The sequence below is a fragment of the Aureobasidium subglaciale genome, assembly GCF_000721755.1.
Source record: "Aureobasidium subglaciale EXF-2481 unplaced genomic scaffold scaffold_15, whole genome shotgun sequence".
Lineage (NCBI taxonomy): Eukaryota > Fungi > Ascomycota > Dothideomycetes > Dothideales > Saccotheciaceae > Aureobasidium > Aureobasidium subglaciale.
This window is the reverse complement of record NW_013566980.1, coordinates 579,225-597,986: the sequence shown is the minus strand read 5'-3', so window position 1 is coordinate 597,986 and position 18,762 is coordinate 579,225. Positions and strand designations below refer to the sequence as shown.

The 18,762-nt window shown below is 52.5% G+C and overlaps 6 protein-coding genes across 6 annotated transcripts; 3 read left to right on the top strand and 3 right to left on the bottom strand.

Moving 5' to 3' along the window:
- Positions 1-409: 409 nt before the first annotated feature.
- Positions 410-4,529, bottom strand: AUEXF2481DRAFT_6520 (uncharacterized protein; the record flags this gene model as incomplete). Its single annotated transcript, XM_013486793.1, has 2 exons — positions 410-4,274; positions 4,330-4,529. 2 exons carry the CDS (start codon positions 4,527-4,529, stop codon positions 410-412), a joined length of 4,065 nt encoding a protein of 1,354 aa, XP_013342247.1.
- Positions 4,530-5,127: 598 nt separating this feature from the next.
- AUEXF2481DRAFT_41670 (uncharacterized protein) lies at positions 5,128-7,263 on the bottom strand. Its single transcript, XM_013486896.1, has 8 exons — positions 7,064-7,263; positions 7,000-7,012; positions 6,912-6,946; positions 6,838-6,853; positions 6,623-6,785; positions 6,139-6,573; positions 5,931-6,088; positions 5,128-5,881 (listed from the first exon to the last, which is right to left on the bottom strand). The coding sequence occupies exons 1-8, from the start codon at positions 7,151-7,153 to the stop codon at positions 5,628-5,630; spliced, it is 1,164 nt and encodes a 387-aa protein (XP_013342350.1). The 5' UTR covers positions 7,154-7,263; the 3' UTR covers positions 5,128-5,627.
- A 42-nt stretch (positions 7,264-7,305) lies between these two features.
- AUEXF2481DRAFT_320101 (uncharacterized protein) lies at positions 7,306-10,464 on the top strand. Its single transcript, XM_013486990.1, has one exon. The coding sequence runs from the start codon at positions 7,377-7,379 to the stop codon at positions 10,029-10,031; it is 2,655 nt and encodes an 884-aa protein (XP_013342444.1). The 5' UTR covers positions 7,306-7,376; the 3' UTR covers positions 10,032-10,464.
- Positions 10,311-13,823, top strand: AUEXF2481DRAFT_698732 (uncharacterized protein; the record flags this gene model as incomplete). Its single annotated transcript, XM_013486989.1, has 3 exons — positions 10,311-10,590; positions 10,667-11,672; positions 11,713-13,823. The coding sequence occupies 3 exons, from the start codon at positions 10,311-10,313 to the stop codon at positions 13,481-13,483; spliced, it is 3,057 nt and encodes a 1,018-aa protein (XP_013342443.1). The 3' UTR covers positions 13,484-13,823.
- A 395-nt stretch (positions 13,824-14,218) lies between these two features.
- Positions 14,219-15,818, bottom strand: AUEXF2481DRAFT_6516 (uncharacterized protein; the record flags this gene model as incomplete). Its single annotated transcript, XM_013486792.1, has 2 exons — positions 14,219-15,150; positions 15,209-15,818. 2 exons carry the CDS (start codon positions 15,816-15,818, stop codon positions 14,219-14,221), a joined length of 1,542 nt encoding a protein of 513 aa, XP_013342246.1.
- A 527-nt stretch (positions 15,819-16,345) lies between these two features.
- Positions 16,346-18,639, top strand: AUEXF2481DRAFT_6515 (uncharacterized protein; the record flags this gene model as incomplete). Its single annotated transcript, XM_013486791.1, has 3 exons — positions 16,346-16,554; positions 16,619-18,342; positions 18,401-18,639. 3 exons carry the CDS (start codon positions 16,346-16,348, stop codon positions 18,637-18,639), a joined length of 2,172 nt encoding a protein of 723 aa, XP_013342245.1.
- Between the last annotated feature and the right edge of the window lie 123 nt (positions 18,640-18,762).

Here is an 18,762-nt window from a genome sequence, read left to right as displayed (position 1 = left end):
GAATATTTCAGCACTTGTAATTGCGCTTGCATGTTTGCATTGCATATCTGCCACGGAAAGACGTCACAAGAGAACGTGTCAAGGCGATGGCCGTACATCAACGGCTATGTCGACAACGAACAGGGTCACCCACCCATCAGCCCTCCCGAGCAATCTCTGAAACAAATCTCACGGCCCACACTTGGATCATGTAACGTGCGTGCGTTTGAAGAAGAAGAAGAAGAGGAAGAAAGGCAATGGAGATGCGAACGCAAAGAATGAGTCATTAGGAACATGAGACTCGTACGCCCGACTACCTCAGCACGCCCATCGGCTCGATAAGAAATATATGATTCAAAGCTATGCCTGCCTGCTTGATGCTTATGCCTAGCGCTATGCAAGTGTGAAACCACCAAACTCCATCAGCTCACTACAGAGCAATCAAATCTACATTGGCAAAATCGGGAGGGCTTCTTCTAAAGACAACCTTGCCGTTCGCGTTCAATGCGGTTCCTTCGTTGCTGATCCAGATGTTTGTCCTCGGGGTCCTCTTTTCAGTCTCTGGATCAATGTCTTCGACAGTACTCATGCGCTTGGTCCTCTCAATCTCGTCATCCGAAACTCCAAGATTATCGCGCGGGATCCAGACAACCGGTCTACGGGCACGGACCGCGGAGTGTTGGAAGGAGTAGCGGATCAGAGTATCGCGCTCTTCGGGGGTCAGATCTTCAAGTTCGTCGCTGAAGCCACCAAAGAGGACATCGCCAACCTGTTTCTGAGACTCCATGTCCACCTTTGCGCTTTGTGGATCCACACCAACAGCAGTAGGTCTATGGCCATCCCTGCCGTGAGCATGTGGTCGAGCAACATTGCGCAAATGGCGAACAGGTTCGCTGACCTGCTTTACCTTTCTCCAACGATCACCACTATTATTAATCGCAGGCTTAGTGTCCATAATAGCGGGTTGGGCGTGTTCGGGAACAGAGCCAGATCCAAAACTTGACATGCGAATGCTGGTGCGTTTGTGCTCATGGATCATCCTACGCTCCTCGGCGAGTGCTCGCTCCTCTTCTTCGGCTTCCTTCCTCTCTAGGTCCTCCAGTCTGACCTCCGGATCACCTTGAAGTCGGTCGTGTTCGTCTTCCTGATCCGCCAGATGTTCCCACTTGAGACGCTGAGCACGTGCGAATTCCTCGTCGCGGATAACTGCATCATCTTCAAGTGTGATTGGCAGGTAGCGGAAAAGTGGTGCGAACGCATCGTTGAGGAGCCATTGGAAGATAGCCGTACCCACAAGCATGACAATCATGATAATGGCCTGCGCTGTGCATCTGTTCTTACCTGGGAAAGCAAAGAAAAGACCAATCATGGCAATTTCCATCACATAGAGTCCAACGAACAACTGGTTGATGGCTTTGGGAAACAGGAGGCCTCCAGTATCGTGGCGATATTGGTAGACATAGAGGGCATTGTACCGTTGTGTGATCCAATAGATGCTGAACACAATAAGGTTGAACACCATGACCAATGGCGCAATGATGGAGAAGATTATTCCAATCACTGCGAAATTGGTGAAGGGGGGGAAGAAAGATCCCCACTTGACAATTCTCAGCTTCGTCTGTCTGGCCCACTTCTGACGTGCCGTGGTGTCCACTATGGGCGCCCATAGGAACCACTCCAACAACGCCGCGACCTGTAGCAACGCGGCCGCGCTGTTGTTCAGCGCTTGCACTGTAAGGTAAGAGAAGAAATAGTTTGATGCTCTCGGCAGGTTCTTAGCGAGCGTTTCCGGAACCTTTGTGGTCTCAGTAGCAACCTCCTTAAAGAAGGCTGGCAAACCGGACGATAGTGTGACAATAAGGAACACTTGAATGAAGAGAAATGCGAAGTAGTAAATCTGAACACCCATCTCTCTGCCGTTTCCAGTAGCAACACCTGTTTGCTTTACCAGAAGTCGCAGTATGACAGGTACCAGTGCTAGTACGATACTCAGGAAGATTGGAGGGAGGACACCCTGGACCAAATCTACAGCCTTTGGCGGTAGCTTAGAAATCCATGACAACCACGAGATGGTCTCCAAAGTATCAAGTGTCGACAAGAATCCAGATACCACGACCACTGGCGCCCAGAGAAATAACATGCCGACGACAGCGGCGAAAACAAGCCCACTACGCAGATAGCGTTCCCACCATTTCATAGACATGTTGTCCCACAAAACATCGTTGGGCGATATCTCGACCAGGCGAGGTGTCATGTGCTGCGGCATGTGGTGACTGACAGACTGACAAGCCATGTGAGCGGCCACCTGATGGTTGAATTGAATGAATGCCGAATTCATGAATGGGAAACGCTCTACATTCTGCTGATCCTCTTCGATTTCGACATTCAAGCGGGCAAGCTCCTTACGTAGATAATAGATCTTGTCGATCTTCTTGCCCATCAGAGGTAAGCGAGGCCACCAGGGCTTGTCAAAAATTGGCTCTCGGAGAGTGTCGCGGTCTTTGGGGTCGATGTACCGCTGCCACATCGGTTCGGTTTCTTCTGCAGTAGCAAGTTCTTCGTCAAAGGCTTCCGGATAAACAGGCTTCTCTTCTTCATCGTCTTTTCCCCAGAATTTGAGCCAGCTAAATTTGTTGGCCCATTTGCTCTTGGACATGTCCTGTTTTGGGCCTTCGCTAGGGTCCTGATTCCGCGACTGCCCAAGGGTCCTGAGAGGATATTCGTCCTCCTCCACAGCAAAGGGTTGAGGGCTAGGTATGGGTAGTGGAGTCGCCTGCACCTGTCTCCTGATATTGTCCCACGCTCGTCTAGGCGCGCCTCTTGGCTTAATGGGCTTGTCGTTGTCAGATGTACTCGAGCCTTTGACGCCGGATTTCGGACCGTCCGTCCACGTTGTCTGCGTATTTGCAGATGATGGTTCACTCCAATCAGAGCGTCTGGTGTCTTGTGCCTGGGTTCGATCCAATACCGCAACGTCATCAGCCTTCCTGAGTCCGGTTGCACGTTCAGGCTCAAATTGATTTGCTTCGTCCTCGTGGTAGCCGGAAGACATAGGGGCTACAGGTGCTTTGGTCTCGGGTTGTACAGAGGATGCATGGCCTGCAGATGACTCATCCTCAGGACGATCGAACGAAACACGGGCCGCAGATGTGGCGGGAACAGACAGGGGTGCCGGAGCAGGTGCAGGCCCCTGTGCAGGGACAGATGCGTCAAATGCGAGTCTCTCAGCAGGTGAAGACTTGTTGAGCTCATTGACGTCTGCGTAGAAACCGGTCATGTTGTTGGCCTGGTCCACGGACTCATTGACGTTGCGTATGACGCGATTGACATCGTCAGCGACTTCTCCCACAACCTTGCGACCGAAGTTACCGAGCGCACCGAACCCATGACCTACAGCACCAAAGCCCTGACCGAGCTTGTCGCGCAAGTGCTCAGGAGACGAGGCTCGCTGTTTGTCGTGTCTTTGCTCGTCATCTTGGATTTCGTCGAGGACCTCCTGCAGATTGTGCGGGACTTGGTGAGGGTCGCCTGAGCTGATACCGTTGCCTTGGGCGATACGCTCGGCTTGCTCATCTGCTCTGGTCTTGTCCTGTGCCTTCTCTTGCTTTGTCCTGGTCCGCCCTTCTTCTTTGGCCTTCTTCGCCTCCATCTTCTTGTGCTTTTTGATACACTTCTGGATCAGACTGGTCTCCGCTTCCTCCAGGTTTTGAGCGATGTTATCACGTTCCGAAACCTTGTCGGCAAGATGGTCGAAATTCCTGTTAATCCAGATATTGCGAATGCCTCCAGGAAAGACGTCGTACAGGCCGTTCAATGCGTCGACCGTCAGCCACTTTCTAGGAATACCGCTGACGAGTACGGTGGTAGCTGAAGCGCGGATACGATGTTGCGGAGATGCAAGGTAGGCCTGTCGGATGCGGATGTAACCACGTAATTCGGTGTAGATGACATAGAGGACCCAGAGAATGGTTAGGACAGCCAGGACAAGATGAGCCCAGGTGCGTTGAGAGTGTACAGCAGGGACGTTTCTCCAGCCCAGTTGGTCGGGTCCTACAGTGCAGCCTGTGCAACTGAGTTTATTGATAGGTAGAAGTATGGGAAGGATGACAGCGGAGAGAGGGATGAATATCTTCAGCAGCATGCGCAGGAAACGCAAGAAGAAGTAGGCGTCTAGACCGCATTTCTCGATAAAGGTCTGGTTGGGCGTGGTGAAGAGGGGAACCGTCCATTGCCACACGCCTTTAGGTGGGGCAGGCACGCGTTCGCGTTCGGCAACGAGGTACGATCTGGGACGACTAGGAGATGGTTAGCCAGCGTGCACACGCTGAATGGGGGAGTGCATGATCCTACTAGATTCTGCTGAGTCGGAGGCGAAGAAGGACGAAGCCAAGGAGTTGAGCTCCCAAAGACACAAGAGCAACAACAATCGAGGAGAGGACGGTGCCCCAATCCTGGCCTACGTCGTTCAGCGCAGCACCGCAGCCACCATTGAACAGGCCGCCACCGCAGGTAGTTGAAGCAGACGCTGCAGCCGATGTGGTTGCAGACATAGCAAAATGCTATACTGCGTACGCAAAGAGGGCGGTACGAGTACGAATGGCCTCCTCAGGGAAAGACGCTCGCGATTAAGGGGAAACGTCCCATGTGAGCGTGCTTCGGTGGTCTTTGGAAGCGACCGACAGAATTGGAACAGGTAAAAGATTCCGGATAGGTGGTCGAAGGCAAACAGATGCAGGTTCAAGGGTAGCGAGGGCGTGCTTCAGTAATGACCTGTCTCGACTCTCCAAAGTTGCCGTATGCCATACGGGCATGCCATGTTCTGGGCGCCAACACACACTCGCTGTTGCAACCGAGACCAAGGTTTAGACTCGCGCCTGCCACGCTCAAACTATGCTGTCCACCAATCATATCGACAAGTCTTCGCGCTGGCTGTGGTCTTGGCTCACGTCAGTATAGACACGGACCTTTATTCCCAGGTCAATGCGAGGCGGCCCCGGTCGATCAGCATCAAACTGGAACTGCGAAACAGCATTTATCTCAGAGACTAGAAACAGCCTCTTACACAGCATGCATGAGCTTGATCGTGTTTTCTTGTTTCTGCCCATGTAACCATCTGTCTGGTCAAGCGCTAATCAAAGCCGTCCAGTCTGTTTGTCGCTTGCGGCTTGAAAACTATCAGGGGTTCGTGCATGTCGTAGTGGTCATGTTCATTCAAGGGCCTGTTCAAAATCTAGGTATAATCTAGCGGCCTTTTGTTCGTAAACAGATCCAAACATCCAAATTCTATCCTGACCTATCATGTAGTTCTCATGTAGTCCTCATCTATGTGCCCAGCGTTAGATCCCAGCCGGCTCGATGGTGTCTGGGAATGCGTTCTCTCCCAAACGGGACCCGCAAGCTTGCTTCCAGTTCTTGGGAGTAAACTTGTCCACGATGCCTTTGAAAGCTTCAAGGGTACACAGGCTCTCATCGTCACCGTAATGTTTCCCAGCTGGTCTACATCCGGGAACCTTCATAGCACGATCGTTATAACGCATGCGTACGTAGTAGCCATCGAGCTTCTGCTTATCCGAGTCGGATAGCATCGTCAATGGAGTGCGCGAAGAGGATCCTGGGGTCAGTGTGCTCTTTGCCGGGAACAACGAGCTTCACCAACTGCCAGTGGTGATTGCAGGTTGAGCAGTTGTAGGGACTGTACGATCCTTGAACAGCTCAATAGCGATGTGTGACGTGTAGGGAGGCCACTGTTCGCCCGTGAAGGCGCCCATGCTGCTCAGAACGGCAGCAAGAGTAGTGTCATGACAACCAGAAAGAGCCATCTGAACATCGCTGTTGCTGCTGGCCGGTGCTCTGGTCTTTTCCACCAAGCGGCTTACAACGTCACCCATGAGTCCACCGATACCTGTACATTGTCAGTGAAAGGCGCACAAGACTCAAGTAGCCGAACTCACCAAGCTGACGATATTCTGTAGACTCCATGTAGCCCGAGAACCACTCTTCGACGCCAATCTTGTCGATGATTGCTCTGCCTTTCATATCGTAGAACTCCTTTGGCAAGCGGGTCTCCTGCGGGTGCGCGAGAGTCGAGTTGACGGTGTCCATAATGCCACTGTGCTGTCAGTAAGCTGTCGAGTATAGTTGTGCTTGCATTCGGCGAACCTCAATCTTGGATGACCGTCGACCTTTACGGTAGAGGAATCCTGAGGCATCCACTTCCCGAACAACTTGTTGAGGTGTGCCATGTCTTCAGTCTCGTTCCAGCGGTCGGCGGTTCTTTGAGCAAAAGCCTGACTGAGTTGAGCAAAACGCCGACAAGCGCCCTCGTTAGGGAAGAGCGTCTCATGACTAGGTTGACGCTGAACAATGGTCGGCGGAGCGAAGTCAGCGGCTCTTGATGAGGGAGGGTACAAACCGTAAAAGGTTTGCTGAACAGACTCAAGAGCTCTAGGAATGGGAGTCGCACGAAGGTACATGTGGTTTGCGTCCTGTAGAACGGTTGGCATGAAGCCAAGTTGGTCAACATACAATCTGCGCAGGCGCTGTCCCAGTGCCAGAGTCGAAGCACGCCCTTGGTCAGTCAATTCGCCAGGGAGACTGGGAGAGGTTAGCGTAGTCTTGATAGCTTGTGGTGAGTCGTTTATACCAGATACCATCAGTCTCACGCCTGGGACCTAAAGACAAGACGGGAGAGTCGTCGTTCTCGTCAAACGTCTCGAGTCTTCGTCTATAGGCCAGCTCGTCCCAGGAGTTGTTTGCAGACATGATAACACTACGCAACTGTTGTGCGGCATTGCAGTACGGCCAATCTTGAGACCTGGAGTTAGTAACGCTTTGGATGAAGGCACAATATCAACTTACTGGCCGCGAGACCGGCCTGTTTAGTGCAGCGTCAACATTATAGCCACTGGGAAAAGAGGTCAAACAAAACATACATTCTTGAATCTCGCAGAGACGGGGGATCTTTCGCCTTTACATGATTGTCAGAAGAAGTGGTTGCACGAAAGCTGAAAGCGGCCGAACCGTGTCTGAGGAGCTAGAGGATATGAGAAGATGGACGCAACTACGTGGTAGATCCGTTACACACAACTTGAACTTGCTGCAGTGCCAGCTCTTTAGGATACAAGCGGGACAGTTCATCGGGAGTATAGGATTCCCGAGGTATGAGGGTCGTCATGTTGAACGACCTTGACAATCGGCAACGTTGACTCGCAAAGAGAGTAGAAGGAATGGAGAGAAGTAGGGATAGGAAGAGGTAGAGAGAGAGCAAGGATGGAGGAATTGATGGAATGATAGATGATGGATAGGAAGCCTGCCAAGAGTGCGGTCACGAAACGCGGAACACATGCAGACGAAGTCCGACGGCGGGAACAATTATTTTGACGATTTACTCCAAGCTCATGCAGCATCTAGTCACGCCCATGTCCGGTGCGTACGTCTGCTCTCAAGGTGGCCGCATTACAGCGCGGCGAGCAGTGCATGTCATCGGTCAGTCGCGGCCTCAGCAGCAGCAGCAGCAGCAGCGACAGGCTTCGGGGGCCTCGCCATCGCACCACCTTGATGATCTGGTTTCCGGACTGCCGCGCAGCACTCGCTATTCGAGACCTCGACAGAGAGCCACCCCCACCACAACAGCCCCTCGCCAGTCTGGAAGTCTCTATGACTATGTTTCTGCAAAATCCACTCCCCAGCCTGCTCGGGACCCTCTTGCCACGCCTGCCAACGCCAGAGCCAGAACCACACCAAAGCCGCGCTCTGACGAGTCCGCTGCCCGAGGCCAAGCACGCTCCAAGAGCTCCCGCGATGCTTCTCTCGTCTCACACACGTCCAACTTGGAAGACTTGATCTCAAAACAGCATGCCGACGCTGCGTGGTCCTACTTCACCACCCATTACACTGCGCCCGATTGTCCAGCCTTGGATCCAACCCGTCTTCCCTTTCTCGATGTCCCCAAGCACAGGCGTGGCCACGTCTATACCCACCTATTGTCTCTGATGACTCGCCACTGGCTTGCACAACTCGACGACCATCCTTCCGTCTCGGATATTGCCTCGCCGTCTCCCTACGTCGTCCTCGAAAGATTTCACCAGCTCGCCATACCCACGCCAGCTCTAACATCCAGCCTAGCCTTGTCTTTGGCAACCCATCTTCAGCTGGCTGCTTCGAGAGGTTTGGATGTCTTGAATCATACTACAACCAAGCCCGTCTTCGCCCAATTGATCCAGGTCTGGCCCTTATGCTTCTTTCCCATCCAAGAGCCTGGTCTTGTCTCCCTTCGTTTCCAAGCTCTCCTCACCGCGCCGACCGATAAACCATCAGGTCTCGCCATATCGCTCCTGCTAGTTCAAGATCTCCTATGTCGTGCCACCTCTTTCCCAAACGACTTCGAGCCTCATAGACATGTACTTGAAGCTCTTGGCCGTGCCTGCTCACGCGCACAGTTGAATCAAGCCGCTGTGCGTCATATTGAGATGAGACTGAGAGCCGGATCCTCAGATGACATCTTGGCACCTGCTGATCTCACCAGACGACTCTGCAGGCTTCGTCCAGCACCCGTGCTGGGAACCGTTCCACAAGCGGAGACTAAGTCCAAGGACAACACTGCAACAGCTCCAGGTGATGTCGAGCAGAAAACAAAATGGCTGACTTCCAAAGTCAGCTCGGCCGCAGAGAAGCAGAATCTAGATGTTCTGGAGCGACTTTGGAGCCAAGCACAAGAGGTTTTCTCGGATGAGCTGTCAAGAACACCAAAAAATGCTACAGCAACGCTCCGACTGTATGAGGCGTTTCTCAACTCATTCTTCCAATTGCGAAGACCTCAGTCGGGGCTCCAGGTTTGGAACAGCATGCTTCAATCTGGCTTTGAGCCCACCGTCCGTACATGGAATGTCATGATGAAAAGTTGTCACATTTCTCGGGACATCAACATCATGGAATCCATGTGGCAACGCATGAGAGAGTCCGGTCTCCAGCCTGACGTGGTTTCTTGGAGCACAAGAATATATGGACATCTTCGTGTCGGTTCTGTTCGAGATGGCATGTCCGCATTGGATGAGATGGGCAGGGAATGGGTTCACGCTCAGAACAAGCGCCGAACAAAGTCTGCTGCTACGGAGAGTGATCCAGAAGTCCCTAGGCCTAATACTGCTATATTGAATACGGCCATCTCAGCACTTCGTGGTAGCAGAGCAGATCAAATTCCCAGCGTCCTTGCATGGAGCCGACCTTTCAACATCGAGCCAGACATAGCTACTTACAATGCATTGCTTGCCGTCTCGCTAAGTCAAGGACAAGCATCAGACGCAGCGAGTATCTTGCAGCGCATGGCCGCGTCTGACGTCCAGCCCAATTCGTCGACGTTCACGATTCTTGTTGACTCAATGCTGTCGACAAGTCTGCTTGGCGACATGACGCATCAGGAGCAAAGTGACAAAGTTTTGGAACTTATCTCTTCCTTCGAAGAGTGTGGTGTGAATGTTGATGTCCAAGGCTACGCCCTTCTCGTCGACCGCATGCTCAAAGATCACAACAATCTGACAGCGGCTAGAAGCGTGCTTGGCCACATGACGGCCCGTAAGGTAACATGTACACCTCACATATACACCATCCTCATGACGCATTACTTCAACGCTGATCCGCCCGAGCTGCTTGCTGCGGATGCACTGTGGAACGACATTCAGAACTCAAAGGAGTACACGCTGGACGTCATCTTCTATGACAGAATGGTAGAGGGCTTTGCAAGACACGGCGATGTAGGCCGAACGATGGCCTTCTTGAACCGTATGAGCAAGGAGGGCAAGCGGCCGGGCTGGCTAGCCATGACCGCAGTGGTACAATGTCTCGCACGCAGAAACGAGTGGGACAGAGTTGCGCAGATAGTCGTTGATTGTCACAGACAGGAGGGACTTCTCAGTGTTGGTCTTCGAGGCAGAAAGGGCCAGAGAGACTTCTGGGAGTATGTGGGAAAGCTTGCGGACAACGAACTCTACGAGAGCGAGCATAGCAGGGACATTTCGGCGATTGTGGAGGCGCAGAGGCAAGCTCTTGAAATGTGAGAAAGACGACGATCATGTAATGTTAGCAGCGAACATACCGAACCTGTACTCGATGGTTTCTAATTACGCCGAGTCAAAGTACGGTCACAATGAAGGAAGAATGATGACCTATCGGCAAAGATAAGCTACGGAGAAGGCCATGCTCGTGCGGGTAGGGTGGGGCGTGACGGGGAGCGGCGTAAGTCCGCAGCTTCTCGCCGGGATATTTGCAAGCAACAGAGTCCAAGGTCGAAATATATAAGGAGATGCGCCATCGTACATGACAGTGTCTCCTCCATCATGGCTCTAGCTGCGCTCCGATCGAGTCGCAATCTCAGCCCTCTGATCCGGCGCTTGCAAACAGAGAGGCGAAGTATTGCGACCGCCACAGCAACGGCACAGTCAAGTCTCGACCGAGATGGCTCAATACTCTCACCCCAGGACGACAGACGACAAGCAATCAAACAGGCAAAGCCCTTCTCCGACTTCCTGACAGACAAATTCAAGCGTCAGCATGACTATCTGCGCATCAGTGTCACGGAGCGCTGCAACTTGCGGTGTCTGTACTGCATGCCTGAAGGTATGTGACATGTTCCACTACGCTGCACTGCACTGCAGTCCTGTCGAGTCTAGTTGACTAACATGCCGCTCTACAGAGGGTGTGCCGCTCTCGCCCTCGCGCCATCTCCTCACCACGCCCGAAATCGTCTACCTCTCCGAACTGTTCGTTTCCCAAGGTGTCACCAAAATTCGTCTGACTGGAGGCGAGCCGACTGTGCGCCCCGACATCTTGCCCCTGATGCAGCAGATTGGAAGCCTCAAGACCAAGGGCTTGCGTGAGCTCGCTCTGACGACCAATGCCATCTCGTTGCACCGGAAGCTAGACAAGATGGTTGAAGCTGGTTTGACTGGTGTCAACATCAGCCTCGACACTCTCGATCCATTCCAATTCCAGATCCTGACTCGCCGAAAGGGCCACAGTGCCGTCATGAAGAGCATTGATCGTGTCTTGGAGATGAACAAGCTGGGCGCTGGCATCAAGTTGAAGGTCAATTGCGTCGTCATGCGTGGTATCAATGAACGCGAGCTTGTTCCTTTCGTCGAGATGGGCAAGGAGAAAGACATTGAGGTTCGCTTCATTGAATACATGCCTTTTGGAGGGAACAAATGGAGCGAGCGGAAAATGTTGACCTACCAGGAAATGCTGGACATAATTCGTGAGAAATATCCTACCCTCCGTAGTGTCAAAGGCCATCTCAACGACACGAGCAAGACCTATGAGATTCCAGGTTTCGTGGGCAAGATTGGCTTCATCACAAGCATGACAGAAAACTTTTGTGGCACCTGTAACCGTCTACGCATCACAGGCGACGGCAACCTCAAAGTCTGCCTTCATGGCAACACCGAAGTCTCGTTGAGAGACCTGTTACGCAAGGACAATAACAATGATCCTATGGACGAACAAGCCTTTGAGGCGGTCAAGGAAATAGAGATGAATCGGCATCGAGGGTTGCCCGTGGCGGGTTCAAGACCCAGCTGGGTCGAACGCGAGAACGAGTTGCTCAATTTCATCGGAGAGGCAGTGAAGCGCAAGAAGGAGAAACATGCTGGCATGGAGGAGCTACAGAACATGGAGAACCGGCCCATGATACTTATTGGTGGGTAGGTTCCGCAACCCCTTTTGATATTATCGACCTTGCAGCGCCATCGTGTACACGAACGCCTCTCTGAACTATCAAACGGATCTACATGACACTGGAGCTGATACTGATTTGGTGGTAGCTGAGGGCAATGCCCCGAGGAGAGCGCCTGGTGGTGTTAGAGTACTACCGAAGTTCTTTTCTGGCCGACTCGGACAAGGCGTTGGCGTTCCCCTACATCTCTTGCCTCCGAACATGCCAAATCCCATTGGAACGCGGCTTTACTCTACCGCCTCTGCACCGTCGCCAGGGATTCCAGACACCAAGGCTGTCGAAGCAAACCAAACTACAGAATCCGATTTTCAAGAAGTTCAAGCTGAGGAAACTCAAGCCGAGAATGACCCTACCAACCCAGATGGACCCGAACCTGAATTCGCAAGTCTGCGAGGCCTCTTCGGTACTCCGAGAAAGACTTGGTCTCCACCACGCTCTGCGTCACTTGACGTTGATGACGGCACTCTCAACGCAGATGCCACTCTGAAAACTGAGCCGGGCCAACTCAAACAAGCAGCTCCCTCTGCCGGAAATTATGTTGACGATGATCCGTTCGAAGACCATCTTGAAGGTCTACTTCCTCGGAAGTACCAAGGACAATCAAACGCATCTGGAATGTCGCCTTCTGACTCCACTGCTACGGGCACAGCCCACGGGGCTCGACCCAAGCTCCACCCAGCAGAGCGATCTATAGACAGGAGTGATACAGACAGGGCCGGAACAGACGAATCAGACGCTCATCCGCAATACATCCACTTTGTGGCGGCTCGTCCGCCGAAGGATCGAGCGTCCGGTTCACGAGACATGCTTCGGTTCAAGAGAGCGAGCCCACTAGCCCTCGGAAACATCGACGCGACTAAAGCTGCAAACCCATCGAAGCCTCCACCGGCATGGAAGGTGGAGAACAATGATGCTAAGTCGCATACTGAACAGAACAAGCGCAATCCCGACGGCCTGTCTTCATCGGCATCCACTGAGCCTAGACAGACAGTGCAGCCGGACACATCAAGCTCTGCAAAGAAGAAGGACCGGGAGCTAGGGAGCTCGAAGGCCGGTGCCCAACAGATCTCTGCTTCACTTAGCACATCAGTCAAACATAGTACACCCGAACCAGGTCGAGTCAAGCTCGATGGCATGCATGCCGATGCATCCGTAAAGTCTCTGGACGTCTCGTCAGAGCAAGCTTCGACTTTGTCCAGCTCAAGGCCGGGAGCTCGTTCTGCTGTTCTCACCCACCTTACGTCTACTGGTGAGGCTCACATGGTCGATGTCGGACAAAAGCAATCGACAGACCGAGTTGCGATAGCAATTGGATTTGTTCGCTTCGGTAGGGAGGAGACTTACAAACTGATCACGGAAAATCTGAACAAAAAGGGGGATGTTCTCGGTGTCGCACGCATTGCAGGCATCATGGCAGCCAAAAGATGCTCAGACCTCATCCCCCTTTGCCATCCCATCCCCATCACGAAGATAACATTAGATGTTCGCACAATGGCACCTGGTAGGCGCACAAGACTTCAAAGATCCCCAGGTCAGAATGGTATGGTGGCCGTCGAGGCTCGGGTGCACACACACGGCAGGACAGGTGTTGAAATGGAGGCACTGACAGCCGTGACGGGAGCCTGTCTGACTGTCTATGACATGTGCAAAGCTGCAGATAAATACATGTTTATCCACTCGGTGTGCGTAGTGTACAAGGCAGGAGGGAAGTCGGGTGAATTCCTGCACGGAAGCTTTTCCGAGAAGCCCGACTCGGAATCTTTCATCGACGAGGTCTAAAGGAGACTATAAGACATCGATGGTTGAGTCTTTACCACTCATATGTATGTAGCTTGGGATCGAGAGAGTAGGACGACATCAGCCAGTCACTCATTAGTCCTCTGCAAAGACAAACATATAAGAATCACCGTCGCTTGCTCTACTCCAGTTGTATCATCAATGAGCGATCAGTATGAATGTCTGCCGTCTTGTAGACCGCACTGCATCTTTTGTCATACTGTTTTACAATTGCGTAGCTGTAAAAGACAATTTGCTCGAGCTCGACAGAAGCGTCTTGTGAGAGCAGTCTCGAGAGCAGATCAGAGACAAGCTGCGAGAACTGTGGCAGATGTGGCTTAATCGGGTTAGGATGTGTCACATGTGTAGATGTTGAGAACAGATCATGCTCGAGCGCGTTGAGCACGGACGTTGGCAACGCCTTATCTCTGGAGTTGCGGGCATGAACACATACCTGCTTCTCCTCGCAACGATATAAACATGCTTGATACCATCTTATACTGCGAATGAATGCGTTAGACGATTCATGCCATCGAAGGCTGGAAGACTTGTCGAGATCTCTGGTCTCCATGCATTGCTACTACCTTGCGTGGATGGTCTAGTCTAATAGGAAGAGATGAATTTGAATTGAGTATCGTGAATGGTCATCTGCTATAGCAATTACTCCAATGCTGTATTACAATGCTTCTTGCTTGAGTAACACACCGAGATCCTCCATCAGCACTTGCTGATATATGCTCATGCATATTTGCCTTTCAGGTCGCGCTGCGACGCAGGTTGGCCGGAGATGGACTCACCAACACCACTTTCGTAGGCTGGCGGTCCACTCGCGTTTCCAAATCCATCAATGCTTCCAACGTTACCGTAGCCTGGGCCCTGGGCGGGTTGTCCGTCGCTCTTGAGACCTGCCTTTCTCATATCCTCATCCTCAACAACGCCACCATCTCCGCCACCAACGATGACCTGGCCACCGTTGCGCACCTTACCGACGACCATGCCTTTGGCAACCGACTTCAAGACGGCACGGCGAGATACACCAGTCACGTCAATGTAGACGAGACCGACATTCTTGACTCCGCCAGCGAGCTCGGACGTGATAGATCCGGCTTCGGCGCCATAGCGGTGGCCGACAACAGTGGTTGCAGCGGTGCCACTCTGCTCGAGGAGATGCTTGCCGCTGGTTGCAACGCCGTCGGCTATAGTAGAGAAGGCGATCATACTCCTGTTGAGCAGACCAGGCTTGTACTCGTCTTGTGCAAGAGGCTTGCCATTTACATCAAAGCCCTTCTTGGAGCGATCTTGGTTCTTTCCACCAAATCTGGCACCAATATTCTGAGCGTACTTTGTAGCCTGGCCGACGGTCTTTGCAGACATTCCGGCCGCAGTGTTGGTGAAGGCGTTGATCTTGCGGACACGTTCGTGAGCGGCCGGACTGAACTCCATGGGCTTAGCGGCTGGTTTGACTTTCTGCGTAAAGTTCTCTGCTCCAGCAGTCAGGATGTTACCCAGACGGCTACTAGACGTGACAATGAAGCGAGAGGCAGTCGCAGCATTCTGGACCATTCCACTGTCCTTGTAGGCAGGATGACGGGCCATCTGCAAGTAATCCTCGCTGATGGGCTTGACGCTGATGCGCTTTCCGTCGGCAGAAATCTCGAGCTCGACAGGATCTGTAGGAGTAGTGGTCAGTTCCTAGGAGTTCAAGGAAATGCGGAACAGTGAACGTACTCTTTGTGCCTTGGTTCAAGGTTGAATCCTCGACGACATGAGCATCACCAGCCAGTTCGCCGATGACGCTGCCGTTGTCTTCATCGATAAGCACGACTTGGCCGTGTCCAGAACCCTTGGCATCGTGATGCTTACCACCCGGAGCATAGTCTCGCGGATCATACTGTTCCAGAGGACGGGATGGTTTGGGTGGAGCAGCACGCTCGAGGAAGGCGGTGCATTGTGCCAGTATGGTCTCGAAAGTATCGTGGTCTTCAGGGGAGATGTTCTTGTCAAAAGTAATGCGGGTGAAGATACCACTGTCAGCGCCGAGATCCCAGCGAGGAATTAGGTACGAGTGAGGGGGTTGGTGGTAGACCTGGGTGGTGGCTGGCATGGGCAAGTCCAGCTCCGGGGGCAGGTTCAGATGTAGGTAGAAGTCGTTCTCGGGAATCTCGTTCTGCGGAATGGTCGAGGACAGGTCGGAAAAGGGCGACGACGTCGGCACCATCAACAGAGACAGCGTCTGTGGGCCAGAGGGTGTCAAGTCCTGCTCTTCTCCGCCCTGGATGTGGAACGCCCTGACATTGGCGATCGTGTACAGAAGCTTCGGGTCGTGGTGTCCTGCCATGATTGCGTGTCGATCTTGTTGTAGGCTCTGCTATGTACAAGAATTGGCTTATGTGTCTGGTCCTAGAGGCTTCGGGTGCTTTATGATCATGTTGCTGGCTGCTTCCCTGTTGTTCATCACCTCGGTTGCATATCGTCATGGGGCTGTGCTTTTTGGACCCTGCTATCATGTGTGGCTGGAGCTCAGTGCCACATTCTGTGGCTGAGGAAAAACTCCAAATTTCCCTCCCGGCCTGTCACCGCTGCGCCTGCTTTCTCTCCCTCAAGCATACCTGTTGTTCTCGCCCGTCCGCCTGCATATCCCTTCACCAGCACATCTACTACTTGGTACCTGTCCGGCGCGCTGTGCCCATCGCCCACCGTGCATTCGTTTGCACCTTCTCGTTACCGCACTTGCATGAATAGGGAGCGTCTCCATGGCCTACGACAACCAGCCAGATCCCCCCCAAAGCTACTAAGGCGTCGCCCAGAAAAGTAGTTACTCGATAATCCTCATTTGTTCATATCTCAATAACTCTTCAAATCGAAATGCTGGGTCGACGCCTCAAGTTGCGCTTTGCGCGTCCTCTGCGGGCCATCCGCCGCACCTTGCCTCCGGTCAATTTCATCACTTTACATTATGCATACTTCATATTTACCTGTCTTCTGGCTGCTGTTGTTTTCTGGGGCTCTTCTACTGCCACCCATGTTGACTTCATCGATGCTCTGTTCCTGTGTGTCAGTGCCATGACTGAAGCGTGAGTCTGCCTCCACCCTCGCTCTTCGTCTCGGCTGTGTGTCTCCTGCTAACCTGCTTCAAAGTGGCTTGAACACTGTCAATCTCAGCGAACTTAACATATGGCAGCAAGTTATGCTCTTTGGCCTCATCTTCATCGGCTCTGCCATCTTCGTATCCAATTTTGTCCTTCAGGTCAGAAGAAGGGCTTTCGAAAGGAAGTTCATGAGTGTTATCGAAAGCAGAGCCCGGAAGCAGCGACGAAACTCTTCACGAGGATCGGCCTTCTCAATGTCTAGACTCTCAATAAGCAGGTCCCGCGAGAACCAAAATCCGGCCCTGTGCTTGGACAAGCAGAATACTCCCACAGACATGAAAGACGCCGAAACCTCCAACAAAAGGGGTCGTGCATCAATCAGCAAGAACTCTCTCCGCTTGAGCACGAGTAAAGGTACAGATGGAGCTACTGATGAACCCCGTGCTTCTGGAGACGACCTGAACGATGCTACTTCCCCGGATCGTATCACTTTCAGCCCCGAGACTGTGTTTCGGCCTCAAAAGCCTCAAGATCAGACCTCGCCCACGAAACCAAGACAACGTGTGTTCTCTGTATCGGGCGTAGGTGCCAGGTCTGAAGCAAGCCTCCACCGTGTGACGTCTGTGTCACGGGCATCCATTGCTGAGGAGGTTCCTATCGGTAATAAATCCACCGCTGACTATTTTCCTTCTGCTGGCTATATTTCTCGCAACTCTACGTTCCACAACTTGACCGAAGCCGAACGTCAAAAGCTTGGCGGTGTCGAGTACAAAGCATTGTTATGGCTCTCCTGGATCGTGCCGCTATACCTCGTCCTGTGGCAACTGCTTGGAGCTTTGGGCTGTGCTGCTTGGGTCGCTTTCAATCGACCGGACACCGCGCGGGCTAATGGCTTGAATCCATGGTGGGTGGGCGCATTCAATGCCATCTCTGCCTTCAACAACTCAGGTATGAGTCTGCTGGACGCCAACATGGTGGCTTTCCAGACATCGTACTACCTCCTCCTCACCATGGGATTGATGATCCTTGCTGGAAACACATGTTACCCGATCTTCCTCCGCCTGATTGTATGGACAATCTACAAGCTTCTGCCCAAGACGGCCAGGTTTGACGATCATAGAATCACTCTTCGTTTCCTACTTGATCATCCGCGACGCTGTTACACCAACCTGTTTCCATCGGAGCATACGTGGTGGCTCGCTTTTGCCGTCTTTGTCCTTAATGGCGTCGACTGGGCCGCCTTCGAGATTCTGAACATCGGTAACCGTGTACTGAACGATGCCATCCCCATCCACATCCGCGTACTAGACGGTCTCTTCCAAGCCTTTGCCGTCCGTTCTGGAGGGTTCTACGTCGTCTCAATTCCTACAGTTCGCGTCTCACTTCAAGTGCTCTATGTCATCATGATGTACATTTCGGTCTACCCCGTTGTCATCACCATGCGCAACAGCAATGTCTACGAAGAGCGAAGCCTAGGCGTCTACGATCATAATGACCCAGACAACCTGTCTGAGGCCTCGAAAGATCCTAACAGCATTTACAGCAAGTTCCGCGGTATCAAGAAACAATTCGCCTCAGGATTTGGAGGGTTGAGCGAGGGCAAAAGCTATTTTTTGCAGCAGCAATTAAGAGCTCAGCTTGCACATGATGCTTGGTGGATTGTCTTCGCTGTCTTCCTTATCATGATCATTGAAGGCGGACAGTTTGAACGTGATGCGAAAACCTTCTCCGTCTTCAATGTCATCTTTGAAGTTGTTTCCGGCTATGGCACAGGTTCGTGACACTTCTTGCCTCGGCTGCTCTTTGGATTCGTGCTAATCAAACGTTCTAGTCGGTATAAGCGTCGGTGTTCCCGACAATGCGTACTCCTTCGCAGGCTCATGGCACACATTGAGTAAGTTGATTCTCTGCGCAGTCATGCTCAGGGGAAGACATAGAGGATTGCCCATCGCCATCGATCGTGCCGTATTGCTACCAGACGAGAGACAGGATCTGGCCGAGGAAGAGGACGCAGCTATCAGAATGGAGAGGGCCGTCAGTAGACACACCACAACTGGAGATGCGGTTTGATAGGTAATATCGAAGGAGAGATTGCGGAAACTTGTGGCTTGACGACAGCTACGCGAGGCGACGCGGAAGATGGTGCAGGAGCGGAGGTACCAGAGGGGAGTTGGGAGGTGTGACCCAAGAAGT